The sequence below is a fragment of the Rhineura floridana genome, chromosome 13 (genome assembly GCF_030035675.1).
Source record: "Rhineura floridana isolate rRhiFlo1 chromosome 13, rRhiFlo1.hap2, whole genome shotgun sequence".
Lineage (NCBI taxonomy): Eukaryota > Metazoa > Chordata > Lepidosauria > Squamata > Rhineuridae > Rhineura > Rhineura floridana.
Window position 1 is genome coordinate 3,169,614 of NC_084492.1, and position 16,453 is coordinate 3,186,066.

Genomic DNA, 16,453 nt, shown 5'->3' on the forward strand with positions numbered 1-16,453 from the left:
AATAAAAGATGCAAAATTAAGAGACCATTCAAATTGACTTAATTTTGTTATGCAGAATCTTAATTTGGGGGTGTGTGACAGAGTAGCTTGAGAACATGTCACTGATAGAAACCTCCCACTAGCACATGGCCAGTAGTTGGCACCACTATTGAGAAAGTAGCCATCCGTAGCACTTCAGGCTGTGCGGGCTCATGGAGTAGGACCTCAGATGTTGAACGGTGTGCACTGGAAGATACAGGAAGAGGCAGTCCCTTAAGCTGTTTGGGGCTTAAAAAGTAAGAACCAGCACCTTAAATTGAGCCTGGATACAAACACCTGGATGCTTTAAGAGCAGCCCATTACTGTAGTCCAGATGTTACTAAAGCATTAATAATTATAGCCATGTATGATTTTTCTAGGAAAGGGTGTAACTGGGGTACCATCTGGAGCTGATAAAAAGTGTTACCAAGGAGGACCCCTAAGCTAAGGGAGAGTAAAGGAAAGCAGGGTCCTGAGTTCACCATGAGGTGCTGTGGCATGGTAACAGCCGAGTTACCTTTCTGGTAACATTCACTTGATTTGTATGGTGGGTTCTTTACAGATAGTGTAAGCTTACAAGCTTCCTCTGAGTCCTGAGATTTAGGTGAGGGCAGGGAGGCTGTTAAGTCATCCTCAGCCAAAATCTAATTACCATCCTGTGTTCTAAAAACAGAGCTTTCCTTTTGGGATAACCTGGCATGTGCTTTCCGTAACAGTCCTAATTAATCCAAAGAAAACAACAAACATGGCTAAGAGGCAGGAGAACTAGGAAAGGGAGGCAAGTATAAAGAATGTAGCTAAGGTTGAAAAAGGTCTTACTGCTACAGAGTTGGAGTTAGCATGATACAGCAGTGTGGCGAAAAGACAATCAATGGAAAAGTTGATTGGGACAAAATACTGAACAGCTTGGAGTTCTGCAAGGTGCCCAGCTATGGGAAGAAGCTTCCTGACAAGGCATTACATCTAACACAAAGGACAGTGCCAGGTAAATGGGCACTGATGCTAATTATAAAGTACTGAGTTGTTACCAGGCATCAATACAAGTTTCCTGCTGCATGGTGATGAGGTAATTCAGACAGCCAGGAGGCTGAGGTGGCCCTTGTGGGGAAAGACTGACATTTTCCAATAAGTGAAAATTAAACTTAATCCAGTTACTTGGTGGAGGAAGCCCTTAGGATCAAAAGGGTATGTGCTTGCATTAAATGTAGCAAAAATTCCTGGGATTAATGAGATTTGCACTTGAACTGTCATACATGTGAAAATTCAATCCCATACACTGCTGCTGCTGCTTAAACCAATTATGTTTTCTCTGTTACTTTGCAATGGTACCACACTCATTGCTCAGGACAAACCCAAGGTGGATTCTGAGACATGGGCAGAGTAACAACATATCCAAGTTTCTTGATTACAGTTCTTGCCTAGGAGTCAGGATGGGCAAAATTTAAGTACACATGTTGTCAGCCAAACCTCTCTGAGAATCTTGTCCACTCCTTCAGATTACACAAATAGAAAAATATTGATAAAAGCCCTGCTGCTAAGGAGCCTTAAGACATCTTGCAAACAGCTGGTGTGAAACACAGATTCTCCGTAGTCAAAAGGATTGTTTTTGTGCAACGTGCTTTTAACACATCATGACTCCATGCATTACAAATAAGGGACTGAGGGGTTCACACCCAAATTAGCATTGCGCTATCTGAAATGATACCAAGTCTATCAGCAGACTGCCCCTACAGCTGGGGTGAGCAGACATCAGGCTTGTCAGATCTATTTTGGTTTTGGTTTTGTTTTTTTACCCAAAAATCTAGCAACCAGAGCTAGGTGCTGAAGGTGTACAGTTGGAATTGGAGAACAAGGTATCTGAGCTGCTTTCAGTCCCAGAACTGAACTAAGCTCACAGTCCTTTTATACAAAAGCTGCCTCCTCATTAATTCAACCTTTATTCATTTCAGCAGCCTAATTTAAGGAGGGGAATGTGCCTTTTTGTTGTTGTCATTGTTAAAACTATTAGGAATCGGAAACCATTGCCAATCTACTGCAAACCACCCAGAGATCAGTAGATCCTGATGTACTTTGCCCATCCCTGCCCTACAAAGTTGCCCTATTGTAGTGTCTGGCCCAGTGCTTTGGCCTAAGTCCCTTCCAGAGATGCTCCCTATCCTCATCTCCCACCCCTGCCTCCTGATAATACATGTATGTTGTCAGGCCTAGAGCAGGTGGGTGGCTACGGCTTGCCCAAAATGGTTGGGCAGGCCAAATCAGGGAGGGGCTGGCAGGCCAAGTTTGCACCATGGGCCACAGGTTTGGACCCTGTATTTAATTGAGTAATAGTAGGCTTGCCGCTATGGTAGTATCTGGTTCTGGTAACAAAAGGACACATCTTCAACTGAGTTTACTCAATGGAGTGAACACCCTGCCCCCACTCAAAAAAAGGAGTAGGAATATTCTCCAAAACACAGCAAGTAATAATTGCAGAAGTTATTGGGCTAGTGGCACTGTTTCATGTAGTTTAATTCACCACATATATTAAATTGCGCAGTTGGGCTGATGGAAATAATAAATTCCTCTTAAGCTTCCTTGGCAGCTCTATCCCTATCCTAAAAAACATGTCTGCTGGAGCAATTCAAATCATGCAACCAAGCAGAAGCTTTTATCTAGTCTGCAGGTTGTGGCAGGTCCAGTGTGCATGTTTAAAACACAGAGAAGGTTTTACAGCCAGTCAGTAAGATAGATAGCCTTTGGCCCCACAGGTGTGTGGAATACACAGTGCCAAATACAAAAAGAAATGGAAAAAGTAAACACTGAAACTCAGCAACCTCTTACTAGTGCCATTGTCTCGGAAATCTGCTTTAAAATCAAAATACACCTCAAAGGAAAAAATACTTGATCAAAATGTTGACAAATCATTTTGTTTTACTTCATTCCAAACAGGCACTTTGTGAATTTTGGCATGCTAGCGGAAAAGCTGGAAATCACATTGGAAGAACCACTTTATGCCTGAAATTAATTGTATAAAATATTATAGAAAGCAGCTTTAATGGACAAAACAAAACAAATTGGCAAGCAGGTACTGACAATGTTATTGAGAACTGACCCTGTTCAAAGCTTACCCCAGAGGTGGGGAACCTCTGGCCCAGGAGCTTCAGCACTCTCTCATTTGGCCCTTGGGACTTCCCCAAGCCACCCCCCCTCACTGGCCATATTTGGGACACTCTTTTGAGTGTTTTTGCCTGGCTGGCATAGACCCTTGAACTAAGATAATCCCACTTGCTTGTCGAAATGGAGATGGGTAGGGTGAACTTTTTACTTTTGCTTGGCTGGAATGTAACCTATGAGCCCCTGCTATGATGAGCTTCTGCTGGGCCTTGAAGACCTGGCTCTTCAGACAGTCTTTTGGGGTGGGTTAGGTTTTACCCACTGTTGATTTTAATGTTCTAATGTAATTATATGTTTTTATTCTGTACGTTGCCCAGAGTGTCTGGACAACCAGCCGGATGGGCGACTAATAAATCTAATAAATAAATCAATAAATAAATTGTACAAAGGCAAGAGTTACACCCATTGCTTGAGCCACTTTTACCTGGGCAAAACTGGCCAGATACAACCCTTGCCTTTTTACAATCCATTGTGTTCCCCCACTGGCACATGGCTGCGCAGACAGTTGCCCCTGAGAGAATGCAGCCCTTGGGCTCAGTAAGATTTTCTCCCTCTTACCACTTAACCTGTCATCATATTACTAACCCTCAGTAATTCTGGTCAGATATTTTATCCCTGTACCCATTTACGGCTGCTCCAGGAGAATCCTGTATCCTGAACCTTCCTTATTGTTATTGCTGTTCTTGTCTTCATTGTTGTCTTTATATTATTATTATTTACTACTATAAGTTAATAGGTTTTTCCTTTCTCTTTCTAGTTCATTATTGTTATTTTTATGAAAATCCATCAAAAGATAATTAAAACAAAATTAGAACAATGGTACCAAGAGAAAGACAGCCGCTGGTTGGATATGCTTTAAATTGGATTCCTGCATTGAACTCAATGGCCTTATTAGGCCCCTTCCAACACTACTATGATATCAAAAACATATAAAACCCAACTTGCAGAGGGCAAAAGCAACATCTAAGGCCGGAGTGGGCATTTGCTATCATTGTGTCTCTTCCATCCCTACTACCCTTCTCCCAAGAGCCTCCATAAGTCATGACTGCCTTTCAAAAACAATCACGTTTATTGTATATTAGTTTTCACTTATTGCAAGCAGCCCTGGAGGGCAAAAAGTCAGGATATAATTAACTTAAATAATTTTCTTTAAATTAAAACAGTTTTTCATCAAAGCAAGAGAGTTAGTGTGAGAGATCTTTTTAAAATATTATTTGCTTTTTTCTAATTAATTGTGGTTGATTGCCTGTAAATTGCGCTGTGAATATGAAGGAAGCAAAAAGATACTCAGAATGGGACCAATGGCTGCCCAACACAGAGATTTATGGCCAGTGGGGCTTGGGAAATACTATTTAGGAATAATAATTTGGAAAATCTGATCACTTTAAGTTAAAATGTTAAAAAAGTTAAATGTAAGAACTAACTCAAAACACAGAATTTAAAAAATACAGAGATCTCTAGTTTTATTGTATAAATTTGAGTTTTTAAATAAAGGTTAAAAGGTTAATTTCCCTCATCCCCGCCCCAGAGTGAAAATTTATTTTAAAAATACCATCTCCAGGTTACTCAACACTGCCAATGATAGTTGTTCTCTAATTGCTGCCTGACAGAACTCTTTACGAACATGTCTGTCCCCTTTCTGGAGTATACAATGCTACTGGTCCCTAAAGAAAGCTCCAACGAAATTAAATCCAACAACGTTACCAGGACTGTTGCAGTAGATTATGTTGTTTTGTTTTAATCATATTTTTAGGTATGTTTCATTTTTTAAAATTGTATTGTACTATTGATGACCCTTGGCAAAATAATAAAGATTGGGGGGGGTAATATTAACTGCCTTTTAAAGCAATAAGAATCTGAGATGTGTAACACCCTCTGTTATTCATCAGCTATGGAAATTGAGTCTTACTTGTTTAAAATCTCACAGGGTCTGACTCTGTCATCAAAGGCATGACATCGTTAAGGATATTGTATAGACCTTAGTTCAAATCCTCACAGCAGCCTTGAAGGTCAATAGGTTGCTATCTTTCATCCTAACGTGCCTCACTAGGTTGATATGAAGAAAAAAGGAGGAGGGAGAACTGTGTGTGTAATCCTGAGCCAAAGCCTTTGGAGGAAGGGTGAGCTATAAATACCATAAATTGTGACACCATATCCATGACTACAGTAAGAGATGGCACTGATTTTTCAATAGTCTTTCCCATATGGAACCAGCAACAAAATGTTGCAGTCGGCCATGTCCACCTCCAGGTTCCTCCATTCAATTTCCCTCTTGCTTTAGCAACATAGGAAGCTGCCTTAAATGAAGTCAGACTTTGGTCCTTCTAGCTCAGTTGGTCTATGCTGACTGGCAGTAGCGTTTCTGGCAGGAGCCTCTCAGCCCTACCTGGAGATGCCCTTGGGGATTGAACCTGGGGCTTTCTGCATGCAAGGCAGATGCTCTGCCTCTGAGCTATGCCTCTTCCCCCCTTTTTTTCTTCATCACCCCCACCAACAATGAATCAGCATTCTGTGGCCACTGAGCATTCTCAGTTCTTGCTGGGTATTGGGGGGGGTTATACTTCTAAAAATTTGGGGGTTGCTCCACGCTTGCTGGTGCCTGTCATGTGGTCCTGTTTTGTCTACTTAAGAAATGCCTGAACAGGGAACTAGAAGAAACGAGTAGAATCTGCAACAAAATGTTGCAGCATGGAGTGTTCTGTTCAGTCCCAGACATTCCATACTAACCACCACCCAAACATTCTGTCACTCCACCACAGTCACTCACATTCCATGGGAACTGAATTCAATCAGTCCTCATTAGGCCTTTTGTGGTTTTTTCCCCTAAAGTTTTTTTGTACTTCTGTAAACCTCAGGTGTCCCCTCTTAAGCTGCAGTGTGTGTGCTGCTGCCATTTTAGCCACATAAGCAATGGCACTCGCACCTTGAAAAGCAGACAAAGAGGGGTGAAGCTGATTACTCAAAATTCTGTTTGTCAAACTGTCATATTAGTAAGAAATTCAGCACAAAAAGGGGTAACTGGCCACTTTTAATAGAACTTTGATGAAAAAGCTGCGTTATAACTATTTAATCATAAGAGCTTTGGTGGGTTAGACTAGTCCAGCACTGTCTTTCTCACAGAGACCAACCAACTGCCTCTGGGAAGCCCACAGGCAGGACATAGCCTAATGGCACACTCTTCCACTATTGTTCCCCAGAAACTGGTTCTCAGAGGCTGTGTTCCTGGAGGTAATATATAGCTATTGTGACTAGCAGCCACTGATAGCCTTAACCTCCTTCATGAATTTGTCTCATTGCTTTTTAAAGCCATCTAACCAGGGGTAAAAAGGTAAAGGTGTCCCCGCGCTTGTAGTGCGAGTCGTTCCCAACTCTTAGAGTAATGTCTTGTGACGTTTACTAGGCAGACCATATATATGGGGTGGGATTGCCAGTTCCGTCCCTGGCCTTTCTTTACCCCCCAGCATACGCCGGGTACTCATTTTACTGACCACGGATGGATGGAAGGCTGAGTGGACCTCGACCCCTTTTACCGGAGATTCGACGTCCTCCTTCCTTTGGAATTGAACTCTGGCTGTGACCAAAGCTTCGGCATTCATGGAGAAGAAGGCTCTAAGTGGCTGCTGGTCCATGATGGCTGTACATGACGTCCAGGACCAGAGACAGCAGCAACATCCCATTGGCTACCAATTGCTGAGATCATGAAGGGAGGAGAGCATTGTTGCCCTTGTGGCCAGCTTCTGGGCCTTTGGTCTGATCCAGCAGCCAGCCTCTTCTTATGTTCTTACATTTTGCAGAAGTGAATTCTGTAGTTGAACTGCACTGTATGAGGTACTTTCTTTTGCCTGTTCTGAATCTCCTACCAATCTCCTTAACTGGATGAGCCTAAGTTCTAGAATTATGAAGGGAGTAAAACATGTTTTGTGTTGGACTACGATCCAGGAGACCAGGGTTCGAATCTCCACATAGCCATGAAGCTCACTGGGTGACCTTGGGCCAGTTGCTGCCTCTCAGCCTCATGAAAACCCTCTTCATAGGGTCGCCATAAGTCAGAATAGCTTGAAGGCAGTACATTTACATTTGTGTAAGAGTCCCAGGCTTGTCACCAGGTTTTGGGGCACACCCAGAATACATGTCTTCAGTTTTGCCTTCTGGCGGTTATGTCAAGAATGTTGTAGCAGTCCCCCATCCAAACTGGTTTCCTGAAAATCCATGGTGGATGGATATGTGAAGTTCTGAGGTGGACCAATTTGGTTTCTCCTCCCTTTTTTGGAAGGGGATTAGATTAACTGCTCAAGGGGATAATTTCCAATATTTAGTTCAGTTTTTTATTAACCTAAGTTAGGTTTGTTTATTCTGAAATAGGGTATCTTGGAGAGAGATGGCTGTTCAAGTTGGGAAAAGATTCTGGGTGTGGAGGATGGCTTTATACACTTTCGAATGAGGAGAGAAAGTGAGGGATTTGGAGTCCTGCACTGAGCAGGGAGTTGAACTGGATGCCCTTACAGGCCCCTTCCATCACCAGCCGCCTGCGGGCAATGGCTCCCCTTGCCTGCCTGCCGCCACCTCGCTCTCAGACAGAGCTGCTCCAAGCCCAAGAAGCCTGGCCAACGAAACCGGGTGGGAGACACTTTAGGATGAACTTGAGAGGGTTGGGTTGCTTTCACTTTTGCCTCACCCCCTAAAAAAGAAAAAAAACTTGTATGAAAATTGTAAGTATTGGAAGAGTAGAAACGGTCATTTCGGCATCGTGAGGGCAGCGAAACCGAGTAAACCATATTTTACAGACACCGTCCTCCATGCCTACTCAAAAGCAAGCCCTCTCCCCACGTCCAAGGGAGGCTGCTTTTGGCGGGGTTGTTTGTTGACTGTACATGCTGTGCAGACGTCTGGGGTCTCCCCGTCGTTTTCTGGGGTCAGCTCAGGGGCGGCGGTTGTGGCGGGTGAGACAGAAAGAAGGCCACAGATCTCCGTAACCACCACCCCGCCACCCTTTCCCCATCCCCTTCGGCGGCAAACAGACGCCCTGAAGCAGCCCTCTTCGCCCCGTCCCGTTGCCCCGGCAGCACGCGCCGCGACAACATAGCGCCGGGAAGAAGAGAGCGCAGGAAGAAGTCCCGTCTGGAAAGTAGTCCGTCCCTTGGCGACGGGGGCGGGGCTTCGGGGCGACGCCTGGTTGGCCTTTCGAGTTTCTCTTCGCGGCTGCGGAGCGTTCTTCTGGCTTGTTAGGCCACGAAAGCAGCTCGAATGTAGGTCCTTCCGCGCAGGCACCCCCCCCCCCGAGAGCGAGAGGGACGGAGGCAGGAGCGCGACAGCCTCTCACCCGCTCGGCGGAGCGAGCCCACCCTGCTCCCAGCGCGGCGGCGGCATGTTCAAGAACACGTTCCAGAGCGGCTTCCTGTCCGTGCTGTACAGTATCGGGAGCAAACCGCTGCAGATCTGGGACAAGAAGGTGGCGAAGGAGCCGGGCCTGGCCTGGCCTGGCCTGAGGGGTCGGGGTGGGGGTGCTTCGTAGAGAGAGCGAGCAGCCTTCATGGTGGCTGCTGTTTCAGAGACGGAGGCGCCTTGGGTCGGCGTGACCGGGAAGGCCCCAGCCACCTTCCCCCCGTCCCCAGGAGGCATCACGTACTTCAGGGCAGACGCGGGACGCCTTTGGTCCGCCAAATGGATGCGGCCGAACCGCGGCACCCCCGTCAGCCCCAGCGCGGTGGGAGTTGTCAAGCGGCGACGCTTGGAGGGCCCTTCTCCAAGGCGCCGCTTGCCACCGTTTCCCCCAAAGTGCTTTGGACTACGACCCCCATCAGCCTCAGCATATAGATGGGCTGATGGCACTTTTATTTATTTTCTTCCATTTACACCCCGCCTTTATTGCTTCAAGGAACCCAAGTCGGCATACACGTGGTTCCCAGGCCGTCTGCTATCCAGGCACAAATCTTCTTAGCTTCAGCAAGGTGGTGGCCTCACGTGCCTTCAGACCATAAGCTGGGCCAAAATACCTGTTTTGTCCAAAAGATCTGGAGGGCACCTGGTTGGGGAAGGCTGCTGCTCTGGGAGGAGGTTGGAGGAAGCCTCTTACTGTTTCTTTCTTTCTTTCTTTCTTTCTTTCTTTTGAGTCCATACTGCTGTTCCTTGCTTCCTGGCAAGATGGTTCCAGTACTTGTGGCATCTTAGCAGTAGGTTTGGAGGGCTAGCACTGCAGATTGGCCAGGTGGTCCCATTTCCAATGGACCAGAAGTGGAAGGACAGTCCACCTGACAAAGCCTCATTGGCACTTCCCTGATACAGCTGAGAAAAGCCTTGTTGGGTCAGACCAAAGACCTGTCTAGTCCAGCATCCTGTTCCCCACAGTGGCCAACATGGTGCCTCTGGACCACCTTTGCCCATCCTGATGCCCTTCAGATGTTTTGAACCCCTAACTCTCATCTGCCCCAGCCAACATGGCCAGCGGTCAGAATGATAGTAGTCGTCATTCAACAACATCTGGAGGGCACCAGATTGGGAAAGTATATTGTTATCCTGGCTAGTAGTCTTTGATAGCCTTAACTTATATGAATTTTCAAAGCCGTCTGTGTTGGTGAACATTATCACATCTTATGGTAGTGAATTCCATACTTGTAACTGTTTTTGTGTGAAGAGTACTTCCTATTGTCAAATGTGAATTTAGTCACCTCACCACAAAAATGAGATTGTAGAGCTGGAAAAGGTATTGTAGGAAATACTGCAAAGCTGGAAAAGGGAACCAAAACTATTAAAGGGTAGGAACAATTCCCCTGTGAGGAGAGCTTGCAACATTTGGGCCTTTTTGTTTTTGGAAAAGAGTGAGTAAGGGGGGGGCATAATAGAATTGTATAAAATTATGCAGGGTGTAGAGAAAGCAGATAAAAGTCTCACCCTCATAATATTAGAAGCAAGGGCCATCTGATGAAGCCAAGTGTTAGGAGATTCAGGATGGACAAAAGGAAATACTTCACACAGTATATAGATATTACTCCTATATGTAGTGATGGTCCTACATGGGCTCCTGCTGGGAGGAAGGGCGGGATACAAATTAAATAAATAATAATAACAACAACTTTGGGTGGCTTTAAAAAAGGGCTAGACAAGCTCATGGAGGAAAAGGCTATATCGGTGGCTAGTAGCCACAGTGGCCTGCGTTCTACTTCCACTGTTGGAGGCAGTACGCTTCTGCATGCTAGGTGCTGGAAACTGTAGAAGGGGAGAGTGCAGCTGTGCTTGCATCTTCCTTGTGGGCTCCCCATAGGCGTGTGGTTAGCACTGAGAATAAGGTGAAATCCCCACTTCCATTTTGGAGGTGTGTCTTCCTCGTAGGGGTCTCAAATGCTCCTTGAAGCTACACAGGGGAGTGATGGGTCATTTCTTTCTCCCCCTCCTCTTCTAGGTGCGGAATGGCCACATCAAAAGAATCACAGATAATGATATTCAGTCGCTGGTATTAGAGATTGAAGGGACCAACGTCAGGTAGGAGAAGCCACTGACTATGCTTTCCTACTGTCCCATTGAGAGTTGTGCCTTGAAAAGAGTCGGGGGATTGATACCTGCTGTTTCTTCCCAATTTGCTTAGAGAGATTAGGAGCTTTCTCTGCCAAGGGACCATCAAAACCATATGAGCGTACAGTAGGGCCCCACGCATACAGCGGGTTAGGTTCCAGACCCCTGCTGAAAAGTGGAACATAGTCCATCGATGCTCTCTGGGGGTCCCCAGAGAGAGAACGAGCAAGCTCCACACACGAAGTCTGCTGCTGTGCTGCTGCCACTCAGCCTCACCTCACTGTGCTCCAGCTGACAGCGCTTGGCCCCTGAACCGCCACGCTACAGCTGATCGCACTCAGCCTCCTTCGCCCCCCCCCAAGCTCCAAAAGAACAGGCCTCCAAACAAAAGTAAGTGGGGACCTGCTCTGTTGTCGCGTGAGGCCATGCCGCTGCTCCCGGAGGAGGAGGAGGAGAAGAAGGGGGTGGAGGATGGGGCTTGCACCGTATTAGCGGAATGCTCAGAGGCAGAACACCGAAAAGTGGGGTCCTACTGTATAGTGACTGTTGAAATGACTTCTTGGTGGTGATGAGTCTGAAAACAGAGGAAGGGTTTGTGCGAGTGTGCCTGTTGTCCTTGTCATGCTGTGAATGGGCATGCTGCATGTGGCCCTCAGGCCAAAAAGGATTCACCTTCCCTGTGACAGAAGATTTCTGTCACAGGGGAGGTGAATGTTTTTCAGCTTGAGGGCTGCATCCCTTTGTGGCTGACCTTCCAGGGACCAGAGACAAAAGCAGTCAGGTCAACTGGGATGAGTTTTACCTTTGTAGAATGAATTGGCTACGTTCCAGCTACGCAAAAGTCAGAGTTCCTGCACACACATTCTCCATCCAGGGCAGGAAGAGGCATTGTCACAGTTCAAGGACGCTTTCCAGCCAGGCAAAAGCACTCGAGGAGGGTGAAGGGTGTGGCCTGGGAGACAGAAATGGCTACAGAGGACTGGAGGGCCACATTTGGGCCCTGAGCCTGAATTTCTCAACCCCTGCTCCACAGTAAGGCAGAAATATTAGTATATAAGGTTTTATCAAATCTTAAGACAATCCTAAACTGTTTGTAAAAGTATTTCAAACAATATTTGCTAAAAGGGCTTAGAAATGTATTTATTTATAAAATATATTTTTATACTGCTATTGCATTAAATACATCAAAGCAGTTTACAACAAGCTAAAACAACAACAACCATACGATAAAATCATAGGTCAACTATTGCAAATAAAAATGGCAGGGGAATAGAGGTGGGACTTTCAGTGGTCAGAAGAACTGAGGACCACAAATCGGTGGAGCTCTGCCTGTGCTTGGATTTTGAAGCCTTGGGAGAAGAGATGCTGTCAGAAAGACTGCCTCTCCTGCAAGTCGCTTTCATTTAAGTCATGCACTCTTGCTCATTTTGCCCGCTGCAGTTGGTGACAAATTTTTACAGTCTGTTTCTCTCTTACCTAGTACCACATATATCACATGTCCAGCTGATCCAAAGAAGACACTGGGAATCAAACTGCCCTTTCTGGTGATGATCATCAAGAATCTGAAGAAATACTTCACCTTTGAGGTGCAGGTTAGTTCAGGAAGCTACTGCAGCAAGTTCCGAGTGCGACAGCCTTAGTGGGTCTTGCCATCTCAACTTTCTGTGTTAGGTGTTGGATGATAAAAATGTGCGTCGACGGTTCCGTGCCAGCAACTACCAGAGCACGACCCGTGTCAAACCTTTCATCTGCACTATGCCTATGCGCCTGGACGATGGCTGGAACCAGATCCAGTTTAACCTCTCTGACTTCACTCGGCGAGCATATGGCACCAACTACATTGAAACCCTGAGAGTCCAGGTAAAAAACAGGCGCTTTCTGGGGGCTGTGGCACCTGCTTTTCGGCCACTGGCTTGGGTGGCTGTTCTTAGGAAGAAAGAACAATTGAAGATGTTTTTCAGCTCGATAAACAGCTGCTGCTAGGGTCTTCTTGGGGGAGATCTGTGTACAGGGTTACACTGAAACGTCTAGGACTGCAAATGTCAGTCAGCAGCTTTGGCAGCTTTCTTTGATCCATGGGCTTCTTGGCTGAAGACCCCAGTGTCTTTTCTGTGGCTGTTCTGGACCAGATACATTGTATGTATATGTATGTGTGTGAATGATTTCTTATCCATCCTTTGCCATAAAACCTTTGCTAGATAACTAAATGAATGTTTGTCAGGCTGGTTCTGTTCACACTGAACTGGGTTAGTGTTCTGTTTCAGTGGGGTGGACTGGCAGCTGCCAGGCTGCTTTGAAATGTGACAGGGTTCAAGACTGCTGCTGAAATACCCTCCCCGGAAACAATTGACTTTTCAGATCCATGCAAACTGTCGCATCCGCAGAATTTATTTCTCTGACAGACTATACTCTGAGGATGAGCTTCCTGCTGAGTTCAAGCTTTACATCCCTGTCCAGAACAAGGCCAAGGTGAGCTGCAAGTAGATGGGGGACATAGTTTGCTGAGCAGGGTGGGTGAGTTAACATTCTTGATATGCCGTTGTTAGCTAGTTGTGAGAGCAGAGATGGTTCAATAAATATTCTTTAACCAGATGTTGTAAATCAGGGGTGGGGAAGTGGATCTGACAGGTAGGCAGGATCCTCATTTCTTCCATAAACACCCTTGAATAGAGTTTCACAGCTGAGCTGCTCACAATGACATCAGGTGATCAATTTTTGATCACACAGTTTAAGATCAAACTGGGCAAAAGCACAGTCCGCAAAGCAGCAACTATCAGCCGATCTTGTGAAGCCCCATGCATAGTGCTCTGTAAGACCCAACAACCTGGTTTATGAAGCCAGGTACACAGTGGTGTCTGCAACCCCTTTTGGCGCAGCCACATCTTTACCTGCCCCGTACCAGATGTCATATATATGTAGGGTAAGTAAGTGCAGCTGACCAAAATGGGCCAAATGGGGAGGCAGCTAATAAGGGCCACGGGCTGGGGGCTTCCTGCCACTGCTGCAGATGAGGGCAACTGATGCCAAGAAAGGGTCGGTTTGCATTGTTTCCTTGGGTGTAGGAGCTTATAAGAGCTGGAGAATAGGATTCGGAGTGATCATGTTCTTTCTTCATGTTCTTAATACCATTTGGCTCACTGCCTAGGTATGAAAGGGTCCTGACTACTAAGAAAGGTTTATGTATAAACTCCATCTTAAGAGATTATTGCTTGCAGCATATTCTAGGGTATTTATTATTTAGTAAACTTCTTACTCCACTCAACTATCAGGTTCTCAGAGCAACTGACATAAGTTCAAACAACATATGCTGCAGTATAGCAACACAATAAAATAGATTAAAATCCCAGTGTTAAAACAAACTAATTGATCTCAAAAGTCTACACCTGGTGCCTAAACTAAAGGAATGTAAGGATGGTGCTAGGTGAGCCTCTCTAGGGAGTGAGTTCTAGAGAAGGAACTTTATGTAGTCTGATGGAGTGGAGTCTTAGAAAACTGGGTTTCAGGTGCCAATTCAGTTGTGGTCTAGCAGGGTGCCTTGGAGAAATCTCCACAGAGCCTACTTGGGAGGCCATTGTTGAGATAAAGAGTTAGAGATCTGAATGCCTTTTGAATATATCCGAATCTGTTGAATAACCTTGTATTTGTGCATCTTTTCCCCATGCAGCAATGACGACACTGGAGTGCCCGGTGAGAGATGCACTGTGAAGACAAGTAGAAGAGGTTTTTTTTAAATTAAATTTAAATTAAAAACAAAATGTAATGTTGATTTACATAGGGTATTTAATAAAAGTTGGTATCTGTAGTGCTGGGACAGGACACAACTAACCATGTCATTACTTAGGTAGGAAATGGTACACGATCAAGCTTGCATTTTAAGATCAAGCCCAGATTGACCTTGAATTGGGGGATCTGATCTTGAATACCTGCTTTGCAGCAACCTGAGAGCAACCTTGTGTCTCCTCAGATGTCAGTAGCTTTTCTTTTTTGCTATTCATATCTTGTTTTGATGTATGCTCTAAATATGTGTGGACTGCTCCCCCCCTGGAAGCTGCTATTAAATATTTGATTTTCTTTGTAAGGCTGGTCTTGGTATCTCTGTCTCCTCCTGCTGCTGACGGTTTGTGTTGATGTTGAATGAATGGTGAAGCCAACCTGGGGTGGGGTGGGGGGTGTTTCACTCTGCAGGTGAAAAGATGTTGCTGTTTCTGCTGCTACAGGTTTGGGTACAGCATGATTTGGCCCCTTCATAGTCAAGCATCAATGTGTGTCTCCTGTTTATGGGCCAAGGAGAGGAGGAGGGGTGTTAGCTAATGTTCTTATCTGTCAGATCTGTTTTCTTGGGCCTACTTAGTGGCTAAAAAAGTAGCCCTGGTTGAATCAAGTTGTTGCAACTCTATGGAGGTTTGAAAAGGGCTTGTATGATTGGTTTTTCTCTAAATAGGTGCCTCTGACAGTCCATTTTACCATTTGCTACCTGCAAGCAAATAGTTCCAAATATGGTCCAGGTTTCAAACTGTAGACATTGGGTATCTGGACTTTCGAAAAAAATTTTGATAAAGTTCCTTGCCATAGGATAAGGGGTGGTGACATCACCTGTCCTGTCCCACGCCACATATTAATTAAAGCAAATAGCCTTTAAACCTGTAGAAACTGTGAAACATTTATAAGCTCCAGCAAAGAAATTACCTCAGGCTCCTTTGGAGATAAAGAAAAGACATTAACAACCTACTTTACAGCTAAAATACCAAATGCTGAAATTGACCAGAAGGAAGCTGAGGTAGGACCTACAATGGCCTGAAAGCCATCTGGCATTTCAAAAGACAATTTAGACTTAATAATGTGACTTAAAAAGGACTTGATGACTGAAAGAGTTCAATCTCTCCCTTGAAGGATGTGATCAAAGGAATGGCTTGAAAAGCTGAACATTAGCAAAAAGGTGCCTCTCCGTGGCGCAGAGTGGTGAGCGGTGGTAACGCAGCCGAAGCTCTGCTCACGGCCGGAGTTTGATTCCAACAGAAGGAGGAAGTCGAATCTCCGGTAAAAGGGGTCGAGGTCCACTCAGCCATCCGTGGTCGGTAAAATGAGTACCCGGCATATGCGGGGGGGGGTAAAGAAAGACCAGGAAAGGAACTGGCAATCCCACCCCATATACATGGTCTGCCTAGTAAACGTCGCAAGTCGTCACCCTAAGAGTCGGAAACGACTTGCTCTATAAGTGCGGGGACACCTTTACCTTAGCTTTTGACATGAGCCTAAAACACAAGTCCACCGTTTTGGCACATAAAAGAACTACATGTGACTTGAAAGCAAAAATGTCAGAATGGGTAGACAGATAAAGATGGGAAAATCTGAAGAGTCGAGGGAGTTGCGGAGGATGTATTGGGGGACCCTGATTTGCTCACATTTTTTATTGATTGGATGAAGAAATTGCTTCCAGATCTGCACTTGGGGCCAAAAGACATTGAAAGAGATTCATAGGGCTACCATACCAAAGCCAGGTCCAGGACAATGTCCTAGAGATACAATAATCAAATTTCACCATTATATGATGAAATGCATCAAATGAAAAGGGTGAGGTTTGACACACACACCCCACTTAGAATGTGAAAGGAGCAAAGTTTATATCTTCTAGTATTTTAGTAGTGAAACTTCAGAAATGAAGAAACTTCAAACAATTCACAGAGCTAGCAAGGAAAGCAGAAATCAAATACCGTTGGGATTTTCCTTTCAGACTGTTGTGAAAGAGAGCAAAACACTGACAGCAACTAACATAGAA

The 16,453-nt window shown here is 45.3% G+C and overlaps 1 protein-coding gene across 1 annotated transcript; it reads left to right on the top strand.

Moving 5' to 3' along the window:
* Window positions 1-8,423: 8,423 nt before the first annotated feature.
* Window positions 8,424-14,755, top strand: CFAP20 (cilia and flagella associated protein 20). Its single transcript, XM_061594302.1, has 6 exons — window positions 8,424-8,620; window positions 10,568-10,647; window positions 12,158-12,269; window positions 12,349-12,537; window positions 13,036-13,146; window positions 14,342-14,755. The coding sequence occupies exons 1-6, from the start codon at window positions 8,537-8,539 to the stop codon at window positions 14,345-14,347; spliced, it is 582 nt and encodes a 193-aa protein (XP_061450286.1). The 5' UTR covers window positions 8,424-8,536; the 3' UTR covers window positions 14,348-14,755.
* The last annotated feature ends 1,698 nt before the right edge of the window (window positions 14,756-16,453 follow it).

What these genes read in the sequence shown, in the direction of transcription:
- CFAP20 (XM_061594302.1), top strand. Translation starts at nt 8,537, where the DNA reads ATGTTCAAGAACACGTTCCAGAGCGGCTTCCTGTCCGTGCTGTACAGT. An exon ending in ACTTCACCTTTGAGGTGCAG is followed by an intron (nt 12,270 to 12,348) that starts GTTAGTTCAGGA and finishes TTTCTGTGTTAG; the next exon opens with GTGTTGGATGATAAAAATGT. An exon ending in TTGAAACCCTGAGAGTCCAG is followed by an intron (nt 12,538 to 13,035) that starts GTAAAAAACAGG and finishes TTGACTTTTCAG; the next exon opens with ATCCATGCAAACTGTCGCAT.